Here is a 17,252-nt window from a genome sequence, read left to right on the forward strand (position 1 = left end):
GACAGCACAGTCCTTCCCCCCTGCTGGATTTCAGTGTGTGGGGTTGGGTGACAGACCTGGAAGACAGGTCCCTGTACTTGAGAGCAGTTTTATTAGCCTCATTTATTTATGCGTGGGTAGTGGAAAGTGTTAACTTGATAGTAAGTGCCAGGTGCCTGTTTATCTCAATCTTCACGTGGTCCCTGGGAGTGGAGTCCGCTCTGTCCTCAGGTTCCCGCTGTCTGCACAGCCCCGGGAGAGGCTCCAAGAGGCTTCAGTCAGGTCCCGCATCCAGAGCGAGGTGAGGAGCCAGGCTCTGACCCCCGCGTGACAGCAAAGCCTGACAGACAAACGGGCTTGTCATACCAGCCCTGCGGGAGCCTGGAGCTTGAGGCCGAGGCCAGAGGGGCAGCCTCCACCCACCACAGGCTCTAACAGGGGCGTAAGGGAGGAGGAGAAGGGATGGAGACTCAAGTCCCAGGCGGGCGACTTTTTTCCCCAGAAAGGCCTCGCAAAATGGGCAAATGCAAGGTGCTGCAGGAGAAAGGGGCAGAGACTCCCCCTGGGGGGCTGGGGGGGGGCTGGCCTCGGTCCTGGGCCCCTCCCCTGCCCTTTGGTGCCTCTTGTCAGTGTGCGTGTGGGAAAGTTCTTAGGACTGAGCTGTATACTGACGTGATGTCTTCCAAGCTGAAGTTCTTTCTCATGATGGGAGTTTGCCAGGTGGGGATCATCAAGGAAGAGGTGCTTTCCCCTCCTTCCCTGTGTGGCTTCCCTAGGATTTGGGGGGCTCATCCCTGATTCCGGGTAGCCCATAAATGGTGAGGACACCCTGCATGCCTGAGAGATGCCCACCTCTCTGGGTTTTTCAAATCATAGGCATGTCTACCTCTGATGATCTTCTGCTCCCTCTTGTGTTCTTTCTGCTTCCGTTCTCCATCTTGGTTTCCCAAAGGAGCTGTCCTGTGTGGCTTTTTTTTTTTGTCTGACTCGATTGCTGTCATAGATGCAGATGCAATCTTCCCATGAGGAAAAACTCTTCTCGTCAACGTCCTGAAAGTTCCATGTGTACCTCAGGACTGGCTTCCCCAAAGTCCCCCAACCCTCTCAGAGGTGGGAGGGTTCCAAGGCACTTGACCGGAAGTGAGAGCTACACTAAGGATGAGGAACTTGTTGCATCATTTCATTAGTATGAATGAATAGCCTCTTGGGCTGTCTGGAACATTCAGACACTCGAAAGGCGTCTGTGGGACGCCATGGCTGTGGAGTTGCCCAGCTAGACTCCACAGGGGGAGGTGGCCTTCTGAGCAGTCTGGCTCGTTACCGACCAGCCCCTCAGTGACAAGTGCTCAGGTGGCCAGTGTCTAGGGCAAACCTTATCTGAGGAGAAGTTATTCACAAAGTCTCCCCAGCTTCCTGCTCTTGGCAATGGTGGAGGCAGACCTTTTCCTCCGAAGTTGTTGTAAAGGAAGCTTCCGGAAGCTTTTCTTCCTTAGTAAGCCAGGAGTTGACCCTTTTGAGCACTCTCTCCCTCTATCTGGAAGCTGGGCACGCAGTTCTTCCCACAGATAGTTGCATAGCCCCGCTGAACCCCCAGACTGTTGTCTACAGGTGTAAGCCTTTCAGAAAAGCCGACCGGATGTGCTCCTCGAAGGAAAATGAAAGCAGGGAAATACCTACAGGACATTCCATGCAGAAATGTGCTGCTTTAGCTCCAGGCTGATTGAAATTACCAGGGAATGCATTCAGGGGATGAACGTGACCGTAGCAGTAAAAAAAAAAAAAAAAAATTAGACAGAGGGTAGAATTTAAGCTAAGAAAAAGGAGGGGGAAGAAAGTGTTCTCAATTCTTTTTTCTTTTCTTCTTCCTAGCAAGAACCAGTTGAGTCATCTTTGGGGCTTAGTAATGGAGTAAGTGATCTTTCTCCTGAGTATGCCGTCCTGACTTCAGCTATAAAAAATGAAGTGGATAGTACGGTGAACATCATAGGTAAACTGTTTTGACATCTCATTTTTTATCTACACCAGCAGCCCCCTGGGGTCTAAAATTTGTAAAACGTGATTTGAAATAACATAGTCAGTGGGAGGAGGTCTTGGAACCATCTCAGAATGTGAAGTTCCAGCCCCCGGATTTCAGGGCTGAAGAATAAAGGCCTTTGAGGACCAGATAAAGGAACTTTTGATGGGTCAGCCTCAAGAAAATAGGCCAAGAGTGACTTCCCAGGAGAATCCAGTAGATGAAATGGGTTTCTTCCGCCCTCATGATTAGCGGTTCTCCATCTTTCAGTAAGCAGTCCCATGGACAAAAGTGTTAATTAACTCTTTGTACTCGGGAATAAGGAGAGGGTCCTCTCAGAACCTGGTCCGTGGCACAATCTGCCACAAAGGTGGAGCTCTTCTTTCAAATGAAGGAACTGAGGCACAGACACCTGTGGCCCAAATGGCACACTTTGGTTCCACCAAGATCCTTGAGCACCTTCCACAGACCAGACAGTGCTAGAAATAGGTTGGGGAACAGGACAAGCCCCATCCCTAGTTCCGTGGAAGGAGACAGCAAACATTTATGGCCACAGATGACTACCGCACTAGCATGTGTGGGAAATGCTGCAAAGAAGAGAACAAGGGAGAATATCTGGGGCCAGCGTCAGATGGGAGGCTTCTGGAAGCTTCTGGAAGGAGTGACATTTCCTCTGCAGTGGTGGGTGAGGGGGAGCGCCGGGATGGCCTGGCGTGGATCCCCACATAGGAACCTGCTTGGAGGGCTAAGGAAGTCCAGAGTGGCAGAGTGCGGGTGAGCCTGGGGAGAGGGGCACGAAGGTCTGTCAGAGAGGGATGAAGGGTGGGGTCCTGGGGACTTTTCCGGCCATGGGAAGGACATTGGGTTTTGTTCCCGAACTGCTGCAGGGTGTGTTTAAAAAAATTTTTTTTTAATTGAAGTATGAGAGACAGTCAAGTACACAACTGTTTTACACACACACACACACACACACACACACACACACACACACAGTGTAAACCCCATCTCTTGGAGGGTTTCAGGCAGGAGGGGGACCAGAGTGAATTTCATCTCAGCCAGATCCCACTGGGCCAGCGAGATCACGCAGAACTAGGAGCTCAAACCTCCTGTCCAGGTGCCTTCACTTCTGGACCCTCAGATGCTACACATGTTAGTCCCTCCTCCCCCACTTCCCCTGGGTTTTGGAGTTAGGGAGGTAGGGTGGTGTATGCAGGGACTCCCTTGAACGCTGAGGGCTGTGGCAGAGGCAGTGTGAGGGAAGGATGGGAGCCCATGCCCGCCAGTCGGCTTCTCACCCGCCCGGGGAGTGACCAGCACTCTGGTCTTCGCCTGGAGCTGCTTCAACCCCTCCTGGGTTCTCAATGCTCTTCCTGTCCTCAGCAGGCAGCCTCTGGAAAGCCTTGCCCAATGAGCCCTTTATTTAAAAGAAAGAAAGAAAGAAAATATTTGCCAAGACTCCAGGCACTTTTTCTTAAGATTGAGCTCTGTCGAGTGAGCTGGTTGGTTTGGAGCTCTCCTTCAATTATGAGGTGAATTCAGCCTGGTATAAAATGGTGAACAAAAATCACAGTAGTGCAGAGCTTTCTTTACCTTTAAAAAACAAAAGCACAAACCATCTGGTTGAGTCTTTGGCATGTAAATTCTCTGTCAGGTTGATTGTTCCTTGCCCTTTGGTATGATTGCTGCTATGGGGGTTGGTGCTGATTTAATGAGTCCTTACTTCCGGGGCAAAGCCGGAAGCCGGATGCCCAGTTTGGTTAGAAAATCACCTGCTGGATTAATTGAGTCTCTTCCTTGGCCTAATAAAAAAATAATAATGAGGGCAGTAAAAGGAGTTTGAATATCTCTAATTAGCTGGTGGCTCTTACAAAGGTGCATAATAATACAGCAAGTAGATCTATGCAAGTATTTTAAAGAAGGGGATAATTTGTGATCATTGTGAATGGTAGCACTGCCTCGGATTTTTAAACCATTCCTAGAGCTTTTATGTCCACTCCTGCCGTGACCATTAATTAGCCATCCCCAGCCTTTGTGATTTGTGGACCCAGATGAGAACACAGGGATTCTGACTCCCAAGGCCACGGTGGAATTTGAGAGATTCTCTCTCTCAACCTTTTAAAAATGCCTGATTTTAAAAAATGACACCATTCCTTGCTTTCAGTTCATGCCTCTCTGAGCCCGGAGTTCATTCCAGTTTTGTCTTTAGGCCCCAAGAAGGAAGCTTCTGGGTGTTTTTCATTCTGCTTTTATAAGCATATATGTGGGTAAGATTTTGAATTGGGAACTGAAATGAGTGTTTTGTATGGTAGCAGGTTTTCACATGGTCTCTCGGTTCCTAGCGAGGAAAATAGATCGAAAATTAGTAAGTTAAGCTAGCAGAGGCCAGCTGCCTGGTACCTTTTCATTCCAGGCCGGGTGGAGGCTGCTGTGAGTGAATCCTGCAAGTGAACGAAACAGTCGCTGTGAGAGGAGAACTCTTATTTGATGGCTGCTGTGGTTGACTTTTATTTTTGCCACGAATTGCACAGCAGAAACAGACACACACGGGTGCATGCTTGTGGCTGTTGGTGGGCTGGGCCCTCGTCTTGTCCTTGACAGCCGAACGCACTTTCCGATTTAGCCAGTTGTGCTGGGACCCCCAAAAGGAGCACGGTGTCTCAGCACTTAAGTCTTGTCTTCTAACATTCTGTCTCTCCTGGATGATAAAATGGCCTGGGTGAGCAGGCCCAAAGGCCTAAGCCTGCTTTCCTTTGAAGGGTGGCAGAAAAAAACAAAACAAAACAGAACAAAACAAAACAAAGCAGAAAAACCTCCTCATTTTTATTTTTACTTTTCTTTAGCATTGAATTCTTTTTTGTGTGCAGTGACTTCTGTTTTTAGGAAGCGGAAGACGCCAGCAACATGTTGAATGGTTCTGACGAGACCCTGCTGGCGTCTTGCCCGGGTTAGCAGAGCTGTTGCTGAGCTGGATTGGAAATCATCTCCAGGCCAGGGTAAAAAGTGTGCAGGTGCGGGTGCTTTGTCAGGCTCCCTGGGCAGTGCTTTATAACCCCATTGTGTTCCTTGGTAAAAGGTGACCCCACCCTTCAATAAAGCAGAGATTGCTGGCACGCAGGGAGGCTGTTCAGTACTCCCAAGTCAATCAGGCAATCCTTGGTGACTAGACATACAGCCATTAGGAAATAATGTGATTTGGATTTTGTCTGCCCACAAGTGCACCTTATGGGATGTACATTTTTTGGTAATAGCTCCCAAGTTGGACTGATTTGAAAAGTAAAGATTGAGTAGCTCTTTTAGACAAGCTTAGAAACTCAGGTATAACCAGAGAGGACTTGCAGTTGCAAGAGAACAGATTCACAACGTAGAGACCATCTTCGGGTCCCTACGGGGGCCTCGTGCTTGTGACTCAAGGTTGGCAGCCTTGGGTACCAGAATTCGTAATCGTTTGAGGGTGGCCAGAAGTGCTGCTAGGCTATAGAATTGTGTCTTCATCTTTTTCCAGCCCCTTTGTCCACTCTTATTTTTTGCTATTTTTCCTGGTGCGTACCATTTCAAAAACTCCCATCTACAAGATACAAAATAGCTTGAGGTAGATTTTTAGATGGAAGGCGCCTCCCTCAGCAGGGGGAGGGAGTGAAGGTCTTCCATGCTCCTTCTCAGTGGCCTGTGTGCTGTGCCCTGTGCCTTCTTCTGGGAGGGCTGAGCTCTCTGCCCTGAGGGACAAAGCATCCAATTTTACCAGAACTCCTAGAAAACTCTAAGCAATATGAAACTCCATGTGAGATGTGAAACCCAAACGTCACAATAGACCCAGACCCAGACCCAGAACCGATAGTGCACCTTATTTTTCTTCAGGGGACTAGACCTGGGGAAGCCTGGTCACAGATGCGGGACTGCACGGGACACTCTCAGTTGCTGTGTGCCAGCATGAGCCTTGGCAGTGGTTTGGTGTTGCTTTTCAACCTTGAGACGTTTTTATTTGCCCAAGAAACCTGCCAACTTTTTCTTATGAGGCTATATATTTCTCACCCTTTCCTCTCCCTTGCCACCCCCCTCATTTATAATTAACCATCAGCTCCTCCTGTCTCCCCTCATACTTCCCAAATACCATCCCCTTCCTTCTCTTTTCGATATCACCCCCAGTCACCTTCACTGTTGCTGGGGCTCTGCTTCCATTCTGCCCCCTCCCCACTCATTCTCCACATGGACAGATTTTTTTTCTTTAATTTGTAATTTTTAAATTAAAAAAAATTTTTTTTAAAGATCTTATTTAGTTATTTGTGAGAGAGAGAGCACAAGCAGGGGAAGGGACAGAGAGAGAGGGCGAGGCAGACTCCCTGCTGAGCAGGGAGCCCAACCTCGAAGCTCAGTCCCAGGACTCTGAGATCATGACCTGGGCCAAAGACAGATGCTTAGCCGCTGAGCACCCCCAGGTGCCATGGGATTTTTTTTTTTTTAAATGCCGGTCTCACCATGTCACCATTGCCTGCGACGCAAAGTCTCTCTTATGTCCCCAGAGCCCTGCTACCTGGTCCCTGCCGACTCCTTTTATATTTGTTTTTGAACTTGAATTATTCTGAACATTTTGACTTCCATGTGCCTGTCCCTTGAGAAAGCTAGGTGGGTTGTGTGTGTCGTCCTTGTGGAGCGGCCATGAGGGCTCGTCCACATGACCCAGAAAGACGTGGACATTTGGCAGTTCTGCTGGGAAGTGTAAGCTGCTACCCCAAGAAGTCTCATCCACATCTCTGCTCCCATCCCATCAACCCTTGAGATGTGTTGATTAACTCAACTGAGATTTTACTGGGACAGTTATTTGCTTCCCTTTATTAGCACGCAGCGCTGTTTTCTCGTGGGAGTGAAGAGTGTATATTGCCCCAGTCACGCTCTTGCTTTGCCTTGACCTACGGCAGCCTGTTGAGGTGGGCACAGGCTGCAGCTGGGAAGTCTGGCCCATGCAAGGACAGAGGTCCATTCTCCATTAACCCCATAGTGACCGTCTTTCCCACCGTGGCTCATGGGCATCTAACCCAAATCATGGCTGTGTTTTCTTACAAAAAATAAAATAAAAAGCACACAGATTAGGAGTCACAAGACATAGTCTCTAGACCTACTCCCACAGTTTTTTCACTTACCACATGACCTTGGACAAACTCCCTAGCCTCTCTGAGACTCGATTTCCTGAAATATAAGACAGAAGTAATAATAATAATAATACTGATCTTATCTACTTCCCAGGGTTGTTGGGAGCACAAAATGAGCATAGTGGAAAAATCACTGTGTAGTTAGAAGGTGGCCAAATGATATTATGATCATGATATTATCAAAATTATATTGAAATATATTTGAGTAGGGAGGGTAGCCTTGTCTGTGCTGCATCGACAGCACTAATATTAACAGTTTCAATTCTCGAACTTTCGGATAGGATCAAGAAGAAATTTCTCTCCACAGTACCGTGGATAGCCTGATTTTGTATGCCCACTGATAAGCTTTATGCTGAACCCTACAGCGACCTGGATGACCTTGGGGCTCTGCTTCCATTCTGCCCCCTCCCCACTCATTCTCCACATGGACAGATTTTTGAAGCCCAGGAAAGCTGGCCTCTTGGGCTTCAGCTTTCTTTAGCTATAAAGTGGTAGGACCACCCCACTCCCCTCTTCCAGAGCCCCGTGTCTTCATTTCTAATAGTCTCTGCTCCGAGAGCTTTCTGTGGGGCATGGGCCGGCGACGGCTCTCTCAGGTGGAGGCCCACACTAAGTCAGCAATGGTTCATCAAGTCAGAATGGCCTTTTAAGGAACCAAACTGGTGCATCAGTAAGCAGCCATGAATAATATTGTTGCAATTCTTAGCAACTAGGTCCAGATAAAACTGCATTCCTGTGGGTGACTCTTTTCCTGATGGGCTGACCCAATGTGCTGGAGAAGCTCTAGTGGATTCCTAGCCCCTCCAACCATTAGAGAATTTCCTCGGCACCCAGTACCAAGCTGCTGAAAAAGCAATTTCCCTACTGGTTATGAGCCCCGAGTCTCATGAAGGTGAGAGTCGCCAGTTTTTAGCCTCAGATGGGCTTAGAAAGGCGGGAGCAGCCCGGTGGGAACTTACTGAGCCCTTTTGGTTGGGGGAGACTGCCCGGCAGAGCACTGGAGCTGAGCCACAGTCAGGGAGAGTGGAATTTGATTCCTGGTTCTGCCACTTACCGGCCCTCTGACCTTGAATTAAAATTTAACTCTCCACGATGCCCTTCCTCATATCTAGAATGGGGGTGATCATTGTACCCTCCCTGTGGGGTCGTGGAGCCTTCCAGGTGGGAGGTCAGAGGGCAGTGGGAAAGGCAAAGGTAAGTGCTCAGGAAGTGTTTGGTTTTATTACCCTTAATTGTCAGTCAGGGTACTCGGGGGCGCTGCATGGTGCCATTTTTTAAAAAAAATACTTTATTTATTTATTTGAAAGTGGGGGAGATAGAGAGGGCACAAACAGGGGAAGCGGCAGGCAAAGGGAGAAGCAGGCTCCCCAGTGAGCAGGGAGCCCACTGCGGGGCTCCATCCCAGGACCCTGGGATCATGACCTGAGCCGAAGGCAGATGCTTAATGACTGAGCCACCCAGGCGCCCCACACCGTGTCCGTTCTGACTTGGATCACTGTAGCAGATTGCTGATGGCTTGCAACACGTGTGTCTTTTTGACTGTCAGGAGTCAGTGTTGCTATCTGTATTGTCACTCAGGGCAAAGGCTGGTGGTTCAGGAAACTCATGAGAGAGAGAGATCGGTCAGATGATTAGAGCTAGTACCTACAGAGCATCCAGAGAACATCTCAGATGTTGGCAAGTCCTTGCTTCTTTGGGCTTGCCGCTTGTGAGTTGGGCCTCCATAATGTTCAGATGTTACATGAAACAGACTAAAATGAACCCCTTTCAGTGTACTGTTCTGTGAATTTTGACAGAAGCACTCAGTTGTGTAACCACCGCTATGTTCAAGACCCAGGACATTTGATCACCTCCCCCTCGAAACATTTCCTCTTCTTTCCCCCGGTTTCTGGCTACTATGGCCCCCTCTGTTTCCATCACTTCCTTTAGGTTCTGAAAAGCCCCCTTGCCAGAAGTCTTGAAATTCACTAGGAAGCTTTCATTGTTACACGTGTCTTCATGTGGCCGTGACCTCCCGCGGGATTTGGGCTCTGGTCGGTCTGTTTAGCAGAGCTTCATGGGCTGCTTGAGGCAGAGGCCATGAGCCTGTGCTGGGACTTGGTACAGAAGGTTCTAATCCCGCTTTTCAACTCTCTCAGGAGCCGAGGCTTGGTTGGGAGATGAGGCACACAATAAAAAGTTACAGGAAGAGATACAGTATTACCTTGGGATGAGGCAGAAAGTCAAGAAGTGGAACAAGGTTGTGTCATGTTGTAGGTTCAGCTGAGCACTGGGGACAGTGAGGGAGAGGCGCTCTGGAAGGAGAAGTCCTTCTGTTCTGGGGTGGTCAGGAGAAGGCTCCAGAAAGCAGAGGCATTCTGAACACTGCCTTTGCTCACCCCCCTCTTCCAGCCCATGTGCTCCTGCCTCGGTGAAACCTCTGAGTCTTCAGACTGGAAAAAAATACTCCACTTTCTCAACTCTTTTCATATGGCCTCTCCCTGGCCGCCTTCCCTTCTGTTTCTTTTCACAACTGTCCTAAACTTAACTTCTGGAGCATTCTGTGCTGGCCCAGAGCCCCACCAGAGTTCTCACAAACCAGGCCCTTGCCTGGGTTGATGGTGCTCTGCCCCTCCTCATACTTGACAACAATGTCCCTCACAAAGTAGGTGCTCAGTAAATCTCCTGTGAGTTGAATGACTGGCTGAGTTGGGCACTGTGAGAAGCAGCGAGGGAGAGACTTCCTGGTCAGAGCAAGGGGCTATGAGGATAGGAAGACACTTGAGTTGCTGCCGTTATGTGTGCTCCCGGCTCGCTTGCAGTCTACTTGGAATGACAGGGCAAAACAGAAGTGAATTTTAGAGGGTTGCAAGTGAGAGCGGCTTTGATTTAAATCGAGTTTATAGAAGACCTCAGTTGCCTCAGTGGGCAGAGACTACCTGTCGCTTGTCGCCAAGCCCTCCTCAGACACACGCATGCACACCCTGTTTGCTTTCTATCCACCAGCTGCTTTTAGGACTTGGGAAATCTTGTTTTCCTGCCATTTTATCTTCCATGGGAGAAGAGGCAGAAGAAACTTGAGAGAGGTCAGTGTCTGCACTCAGTCTGGGTCTGGTGAACAGCATAACTGATGGTCTTCGTGTTCAAGTAGGATAGTTTAAGGGATAAAATAAGAATTTGGGAGACTGGGATGCCTAGGTGGCTCAGTTGGTTGGACAACCGCCTTCGGCTCAGGTCATGATCCCGGAGTCCTGGGATCGAGTCCCGCATCGGGCTCCCAGCTCCACGGGGAGTCTGCTTCTCTCTCCGACCTTCTCCTTGCTCATGCTCTCTCTCACTGTCTCTCTCAAATAAATAAAAATAAAATCTTAAAAAAAAAAAAAAAAGAATTTGGGAACTACCTGCCGCTTATAACCTGCCTGCCTTTTCTTTAGTTGTACTCCCCCCGCCCAGGAGAACCTGAACAACACTCCATTTCCCTTCCTCTCTGAGGAGGTGCTGCGGCTCCGTGGACGGTTAGCACGTCCCCACATCTCCTTCCCCCAGCCTCTTGGGTGCCTCCCCTCTCTTCATTCCAGAACCCGAGAATTCTCACTCCCCTCTCAAGGCTTCTCTGAATAGAATCAGGTCATGTTCTCTTTACCTCGTGCTAGTCATTTCATCTCTCTCCAAAAAGCAATTAAAACAGGAACTCATTTATAAACAAAAATACTGGAGCAATTAAAATACTGAGTGGTTAAGACAAGAACTTGTCCACGATGGCAGACTTCTGAAGAAGATAAGGATGTGGTGGCCTTTTAGCCTAACCTGATGGTCAAGAAAGCAGGAGGGATGAGGAGCTCTGCTCAGAACCTGAGCTGTGTGACTTTGGGGGAGTTAATCTACCTCTCTGTGCCTGAGCTTTTTCACTGATAAAAGGATTAGGATGGCTTGCTTGCCTGTCATTCCCCAGGGATGGGGGGGGGGATGTTTAAATAACTTACCCAGGCCTGAGTAAAACATTGATTATGGTGGCCAAGTATTTTGAGGCCCTTGGGGAAACATTGTGATTGCTTTGTTGTTTCCATTTGTTTATCGGTGCCAGTTTTCAAGGATACCTCATTCAGTCAGTTGCCAACGAGGTATAAGGTCAGTTCTATTTAAAAGTAGGGGAGGGCATTAAGGGCTTTCAGATGAACACAACAGTGAGATACCACTACAATGAAAACTCCGAGAGGTTTCAGAGTGGCCAAAGTAGGAAAATAGTGACCACACCAAAAGCTGGTGAGAATGTGCGTGACTCGGGTCATCCTTACGTTGCCGGGGATGTGAACAGTGTAGCCACGCCAAGCAGTAGTCTGGCGGTTTCTTATAAAAGGAAACGTGAAGTTACCCTGTGATCCAGCACTCTTGGGCCTTGATCCCAGAGAAATGGAAACTTACATTTATACAAAACCCATACACCCATGTTCTTGGCGGCCTTATTTATAATAGCCAAAGAATGGAAATGACCCGGAAGACCATCAGTGAGCTGACTAGTTAAACAGACTGTGGTATATCCACACTGGGGACTATTACTCAGCCGTGGAAAGGAACCAACTATTAATATGCACTGACCGGCGGCAGGGTTGAATTTCCAGTGAATTAGGCAGAGTGCAAAAAGCTGCTCTCTCAGGGTTACTGGGTGAGCTTGTTTATGAAACATCCTTGAAAGGACAAAAATTACGGAACTGGGAAACAGATGAGTGGATGTCAGGGGTTGGAGACGGTGGGGAGGAGAGGCCGACGGACGGTGGGGGTAGGTGATGCTTGTGATGATGGATCTGGTTTGTAATTTGACTGTGCTGGTGAACACATGAGATGACATATGTGATCAAATGGCATAAAACTACACACACACACACACACACACACACACACACAGGATTACGAGTGAGACTGGGCAAATCTGAACAAAATGTGTAGAATGTTACCAGTGTCAGTACCCAGATGCTGGGCTAGAGTTTTCCAAGATGTTTCCATTGGAGGAGACTGGATGAAGGGCACCCAGGATCTGTCTCTATGATTTCTTCCAGCTGTGTGTGAATCTACAATGAACTAAACGACTAAAAAGTTTAATTAACAAAAAGTGGAGGCAGGATTCAGAAGCCGGTGGTGGGAATTCATCTTCTCAGTGTCCTAGTTAGCGGGTGTGAGGCTCGCGCAAGCATTCTGGCCCATCGTCTGGTATTTCCTCCCCTGGTTACGTTTCTTGGAGGATAGGAAAGGGCTGGGAGCATGAGCAGAGCCCCCACAGCTGGAAATGATACAATGGAGTGCATTCTGGTGGTCCTTTCTCCTTAGTAAGATTTGATTTTGTTTCTCTGGACCCAGGACCCGGCACACAGCACAGCAGCTTCCTTCGGAGCAAGAGCAGAGGACAGAAATGGGTCAAGTTCAAAGCACTGTCTATCTGGACTTAGGGCTAGTTCTGGGTGCAACCCCTGGTCCTGCAGGCTTGGCTATGACTGGATTGAGTTTGGGACATTGCCACATGTAAGCACCATGGACCAGCATGCTGGGAATGGCCCCGGGGAGCCAGGTTCCTGGCAAAGCTGTTTCTCCGGAGATATTAACACAAAGCTAAGGCTGGGTTCTTCAGTTTCATGGCCGATGATGTATGGTGACTGAGAATTTGATTCCTGACTCTTCAACTCTTTGGGGAAAGGTTGTCTTTCTTGAGAGGGCCTGCTGTTGTGGGGAGTCAGGCATCAGTGCATTATGGCTGTCTTGTCTTTGAAGTTGTAGGACAGTCACACCTGGACAGCAACATCGAGGATCAAGAGATTGTCGCTAATCCTCCGGACATCTGCCAGGTTGTAGAGGTGACCACCGAGAGTGACGAACAGCCAGTCAGCATGAGTGAGCTCTACCCTCTGCAGATTTCCCCCGTGTCTTCCTATGCAGGTAAGAGGGTCGGAGGGAACCTTTAGAGCTGAGCAAGGTTCAGGGGTGTGGTGCAGCCCCTCCCGTGGGGCCAACCACTTTACCACACAGCAAAAAACCTTTCCTCCATCCTGGGAATTATTCTTGTTTTATTTTCTCCATGAACATCTTCTTGGGTACTTGTATTCTCAGAAGACTATGGGCACAGCATTTCTTGACTCAATCACTCATAACATTTTCATGCAAGACTAACAATTTTTCTTTGGAGAAGTAGTTCATCGATGTCTGTCTTATTTGCATAAATTATCAGAAATCCGGAAGGGTGTTTTCAGTGGAATCTGAGTTGGACCAAGCTGGATAGAACCTCAAAGAGCTCCTTCAAATTTTTGGAAGTGAAGGCAGGTGTCCTAGGGTCACGTGGCCAGTGAGTGTTTGGGTCAGGACTTGAACTCAGCCTTGAGACCCAGAGCCTCATTCCATCCCACCGTGTTTACTAGTTCCCACTTATTTTCCCCTTCTCTTTCAATTCAGTGCAGCTTCTCATCAGGCCAGGTGCCTGGGCCCGGCTCTGATTCCCTGGGGAAGGACCACATAATGACCAGGAATCGACTCAGGCAGTCCTAGGATTAGAACTGAATTCAGGCGGCTCTTGCATCTTTCGCAGAACAAAGTGGTAGCTCCCTAGTCTACCACCATTACGTCATCTTACGCTCTCCCACAATCTCCACTTCATTTTCTGGGGACTCGGTTATAATTAGAAATATAAATTCTGAGTCAGTGTTACTGCTTGCAAACATTAAAAATAGAAAACAGAGGCCCTGTACCAAGGAACTGTAGTCCGCTCTTGTACACGTTCAGGAATCTTCCCAGTGTCCATTACGTGCCTCCAGACAGTGTCCTTTAGTTTGGGTGCCCCTCTGGTGGCTGGCACACAGTCAGTATTAGAATTAGTTTGCTTCAAATGACAGGGTCTTCGTGAATTGTCAACCACTGACATAACCTTCAATTTTCTGAACACCAACTTTCTGTATTTTTAGCTGATTTTTTCAAAATTGCAGTTAAATGGACATAGCCCAGAATTTGCCATTTTTGCTATTTTTAAGGGCACATTTTGGTGGCAGTAAGTGCACTCGCCTTGTTGTGCAACCATGACCACCATCCGGCTCCAGAACTTTCTCATCTTACACAACTAAAGCTCTGTCCCCGTGAAACACCAATTCCCTCTTCTCTCCTCCCCCTACCCCTGGCAGTGCCCCACTCTGCTTTCTGCCTCCATGAATCTGCTACTCTGGGTAGGTCACGGAAGTGGAATCATACCGTGCTTGTCCTTTGGTGATGGGCTGATTCCGCCTAAGGTCGTCAAGATCCTGACTTTCTTCTATGCCTAGAACGTAGAAGGAACGTGAGAGCGACTCTTGGCTACAGGAAGCCTATAATCTGTCAAAGAGGATAAGCTGGTCGCGGGTTGTTTCATCATCACATTTTGAGCCCCTACCTGTTTGAGATCCTTGGTGGTCTTTGCCAAGATATAAACTCCTATTTGCTGCAGGGTTATGGTGCCCTGGGAGCTGTGCCCCATCAGCCTGGGTATCATCGTTAGTCCCTCTTTAAAAATCAGGGAGCTAAGGCCGGTGTGGGTAAGGCAGCATGTCCGGAGAAGAACATGTCGCTGGTACCAGAAGCCTGTGCTCAACCCTTCCCCAGTAACCCTTCCCCAGACACGTGCCCAGGGCTCTGTAGTGCAGAACGAGTCCTCGTCCCCCATCTTCAGGACCCACCAAAGGGGCCAGAGTAGCATGTTTATGCCTTCGTTTTACAGTTGAGCTAACACTAGGCTATTTTGCTTACTTTGCATAGCTATGGCTGGAAACGTGTGACTTTCTCCTCCATGGTGCCGCTGTGGGCATTATTCCAACCCATGTGGCTGTTTCAAATTTTTGCAAGGGTTGGAGCTTCAGAACCAACTTCTCTGTGTATCTGTTACAGCCTTCCTGAAGCCTTCTGGAGGCTTCTGCAAAGACGTCGTCTTGCTGTTCTGCCCTCAGTGGCATTTTGCCTCAGCAGAAGAATCCCAGGAACAGCTGAGCCGTGCAGAGAGAGATGAAAATTTCATTACCCTTTTCAGGACATTTGCATAGATTAGAAAAGAAAGATTGCAGTGCCAGCCTGGCAGGCAGCAGGAGTTTTGTCGGAGGCTGGCTCTTCAGTCTGGCCTTTAGTTCTCTCCCTTGTTTTCATTGTCTGAATTCTCCAGAACCTTCTGGAGTGAGGCGTATTGGTAGGAGCCAAGATGTTTCATCGCTGCTGCTTTTCCAGAGCTTACAGACCTGGAGTTTACCTGTTAGGGACCGTGGCCGGTTGAGGTCTTTTGGTCGAGGAACTTTATAGCATTGTGCTGGGAAAGGCAGCTTTTGGGTTGTCATTCACCCCTCTTACTGCTTGTCTGGTTTTTTGTTTTTGTTTTTTGGTTTGTGTTGTTGTTGCTTGGTTTTTGGTTTGTTGTTTTATTGTTTTTGTTGTTGTTTTGGGGTATTTTTTTGGTTATGATAAGTTTCCTTTGTTTGGGCTGAAATTCAACTGAATTTCAACTTCCTCTCACCATTTCATTCACTTGCTTCGAAAACTGGTATTTGGAGGCTGTTGTTTGCGATTTTTTTTTTTTTAATCCTCCCTGATCACTGAAGTATAATCCAGTGGTATTACAAAACCACAGTCTGTTTTGCAAGTCCATCTTCTCTATGGTCTAAGTGGTGAGCAAGGAAAGAGGCGGTTTCCCTGAGCGGAGGTACTTGCATGGGATGTTTGAAGACAATATAAGATTCTCATTGGATTATTAGAACTTTCATGCCGAGAGATATCCCAGAGCCCAGCCTTGGGAAACTCCGGAGGATAGTCATTTTCTAATTCAAGGTCTTCTGCATAGTGGTCTCTTGCCTGATGTGTGTATGACCCCAAGGTTTTACTAGATTATTGATGGTTTAATAAAAGAAAGCCCAAGGAGGATTTTTATGGAGGACTGGGCGAGGGGATGGGGAACAAAGCATAGTAGAAAGGATTAATTGGTTGTCACTGAGGGAGTGGAGATTGCCTCTTGACCAGCTATTAGCAATGAAGACTTTGAGTCCCCATGGAAACCAGAAAAACCTTGCCTTTTAATGAGTGGGGCAAAGGTAAAAGTGCTCTGAAACGAAGAAACCTCTGATTTGGACCTTTTGATTGAACTTTCTAGTGAGCTGAGGAAAAGGACCGAGGGAGAGGAATCCTTGCCAATCTTACTAGTAAAACTTGTTGAACAGGAGCCTTCCAGAAAATGTACCAGGATGTCAGAATGCAAAAAAGGCTTTCGCACTAAGCCTCCTGTCTCCCTCCCCAGAATGTTCCTGAGGTGGTTGAACAGTCAAAACGGGGCTGAAGGGGCATGTGAAGTGGAGACTAGTGTCTCCCCAGAACCGCAGCTCTGGAAGAAGGGCCTCTGAGATCAGCCCGTCCCGGGGTTGACCCCTTTCCCTCTCACCCGTCACTTTCAGGGACACTGGGGCCACAGTGTTAAAACGGAGCTACTCGTGTCCCTGTGATAGGTACTCAACATACCTGCTTTTCCGCTTAGTCATGCCACACTACGGAAGCAACTGCAGTTTCTTTTTATTCCATTGTATTCACTACCAATTAAAAAAAAACACAAAAAACAGATCTAAACTCTTCAAAAGGGAAAATGAAATAATAGTGCACGCTGATACTCGTCCGTGGCCTTGACTTGGACGCAGCAGCTGCCGTGCACCCACGTGCAGTATAGGAATGGGTGTTGAGAACAGCAACAGTGAAGGAGAAGCAGAGAAACAGAGGAACACGGGTCTGTGCGTGCCCAGCAAAGCCCCGGGAGCCAGTGGTGTCGGGGCAGCTGAGAGAGCCAGGCTTACTCCAGAGAGGCGGCTCTGGAGTCCTCAGGCTGGAGCTTGAGGCATCTCGTGCTCCTGGGGGAAAGGCACGCAGGACCATGGTTATAAGCAATGAAAGCTGGAAATCTCAGCTTGCTAATATGGAGAGCCTTCAGAGTCACTCCAAAAGCAGGTGATCTTAATTTGGAAGGCACGCTCTTGACGAACATTTGCATTAGCCGAAAATGTCAGTTTAGAACATGGATGTCTTTTTTTGTCACAGACTGGTTCCCTGAAGCTTTGAAAACTGGGTCCTTAAGGGCAGTAAGCATGCTGGTCATGTTCGTGGTCTCTGCG

At 48.3% G+C, this 17,252-nt stretch overlaps 1 protein-coding gene across 7 annotated transcripts in view; it reads left to right on the forward strand.

Annotated features, from left to right (window-relative positions):
* The window catches only part of IRF2 (interferon regulatory factor 2), an 82,134-nt gene that overhangs the window by 59,458 nt on the left and 5,424 nt on the right, over positions 1–17,252 (forward strand). For all 7 annotated transcript variants that reach the window (XM_032329309.1, XM_032329310.1, XM_032329311.1 and 4 more), the window contains 2 exons: positions 1,849–1,966; positions 12,877–13,041. In XM_032329309.1, coding sequence (XP_032185200.1) covers positions 1,849–1,966; positions 12,877–13,041 — 283 coding nt within the window. The remainder of the gene's footprint in view (positions 1–1,848; positions 1,967–12,876; positions 13,042–17,252) is intronic.

Source organism: Mustela erminea, chromosome 21 (assembly GCF_009829155.1).
Source record: "Mustela erminea isolate mMusErm1 chromosome 21, mMusErm1.Pri, whole genome shotgun sequence".
Taxonomy (NCBI): Eukaryota; Metazoa; Chordata; class Mammalia; order Carnivora; family Mustelidae; genus Mustela; species Mustela erminea.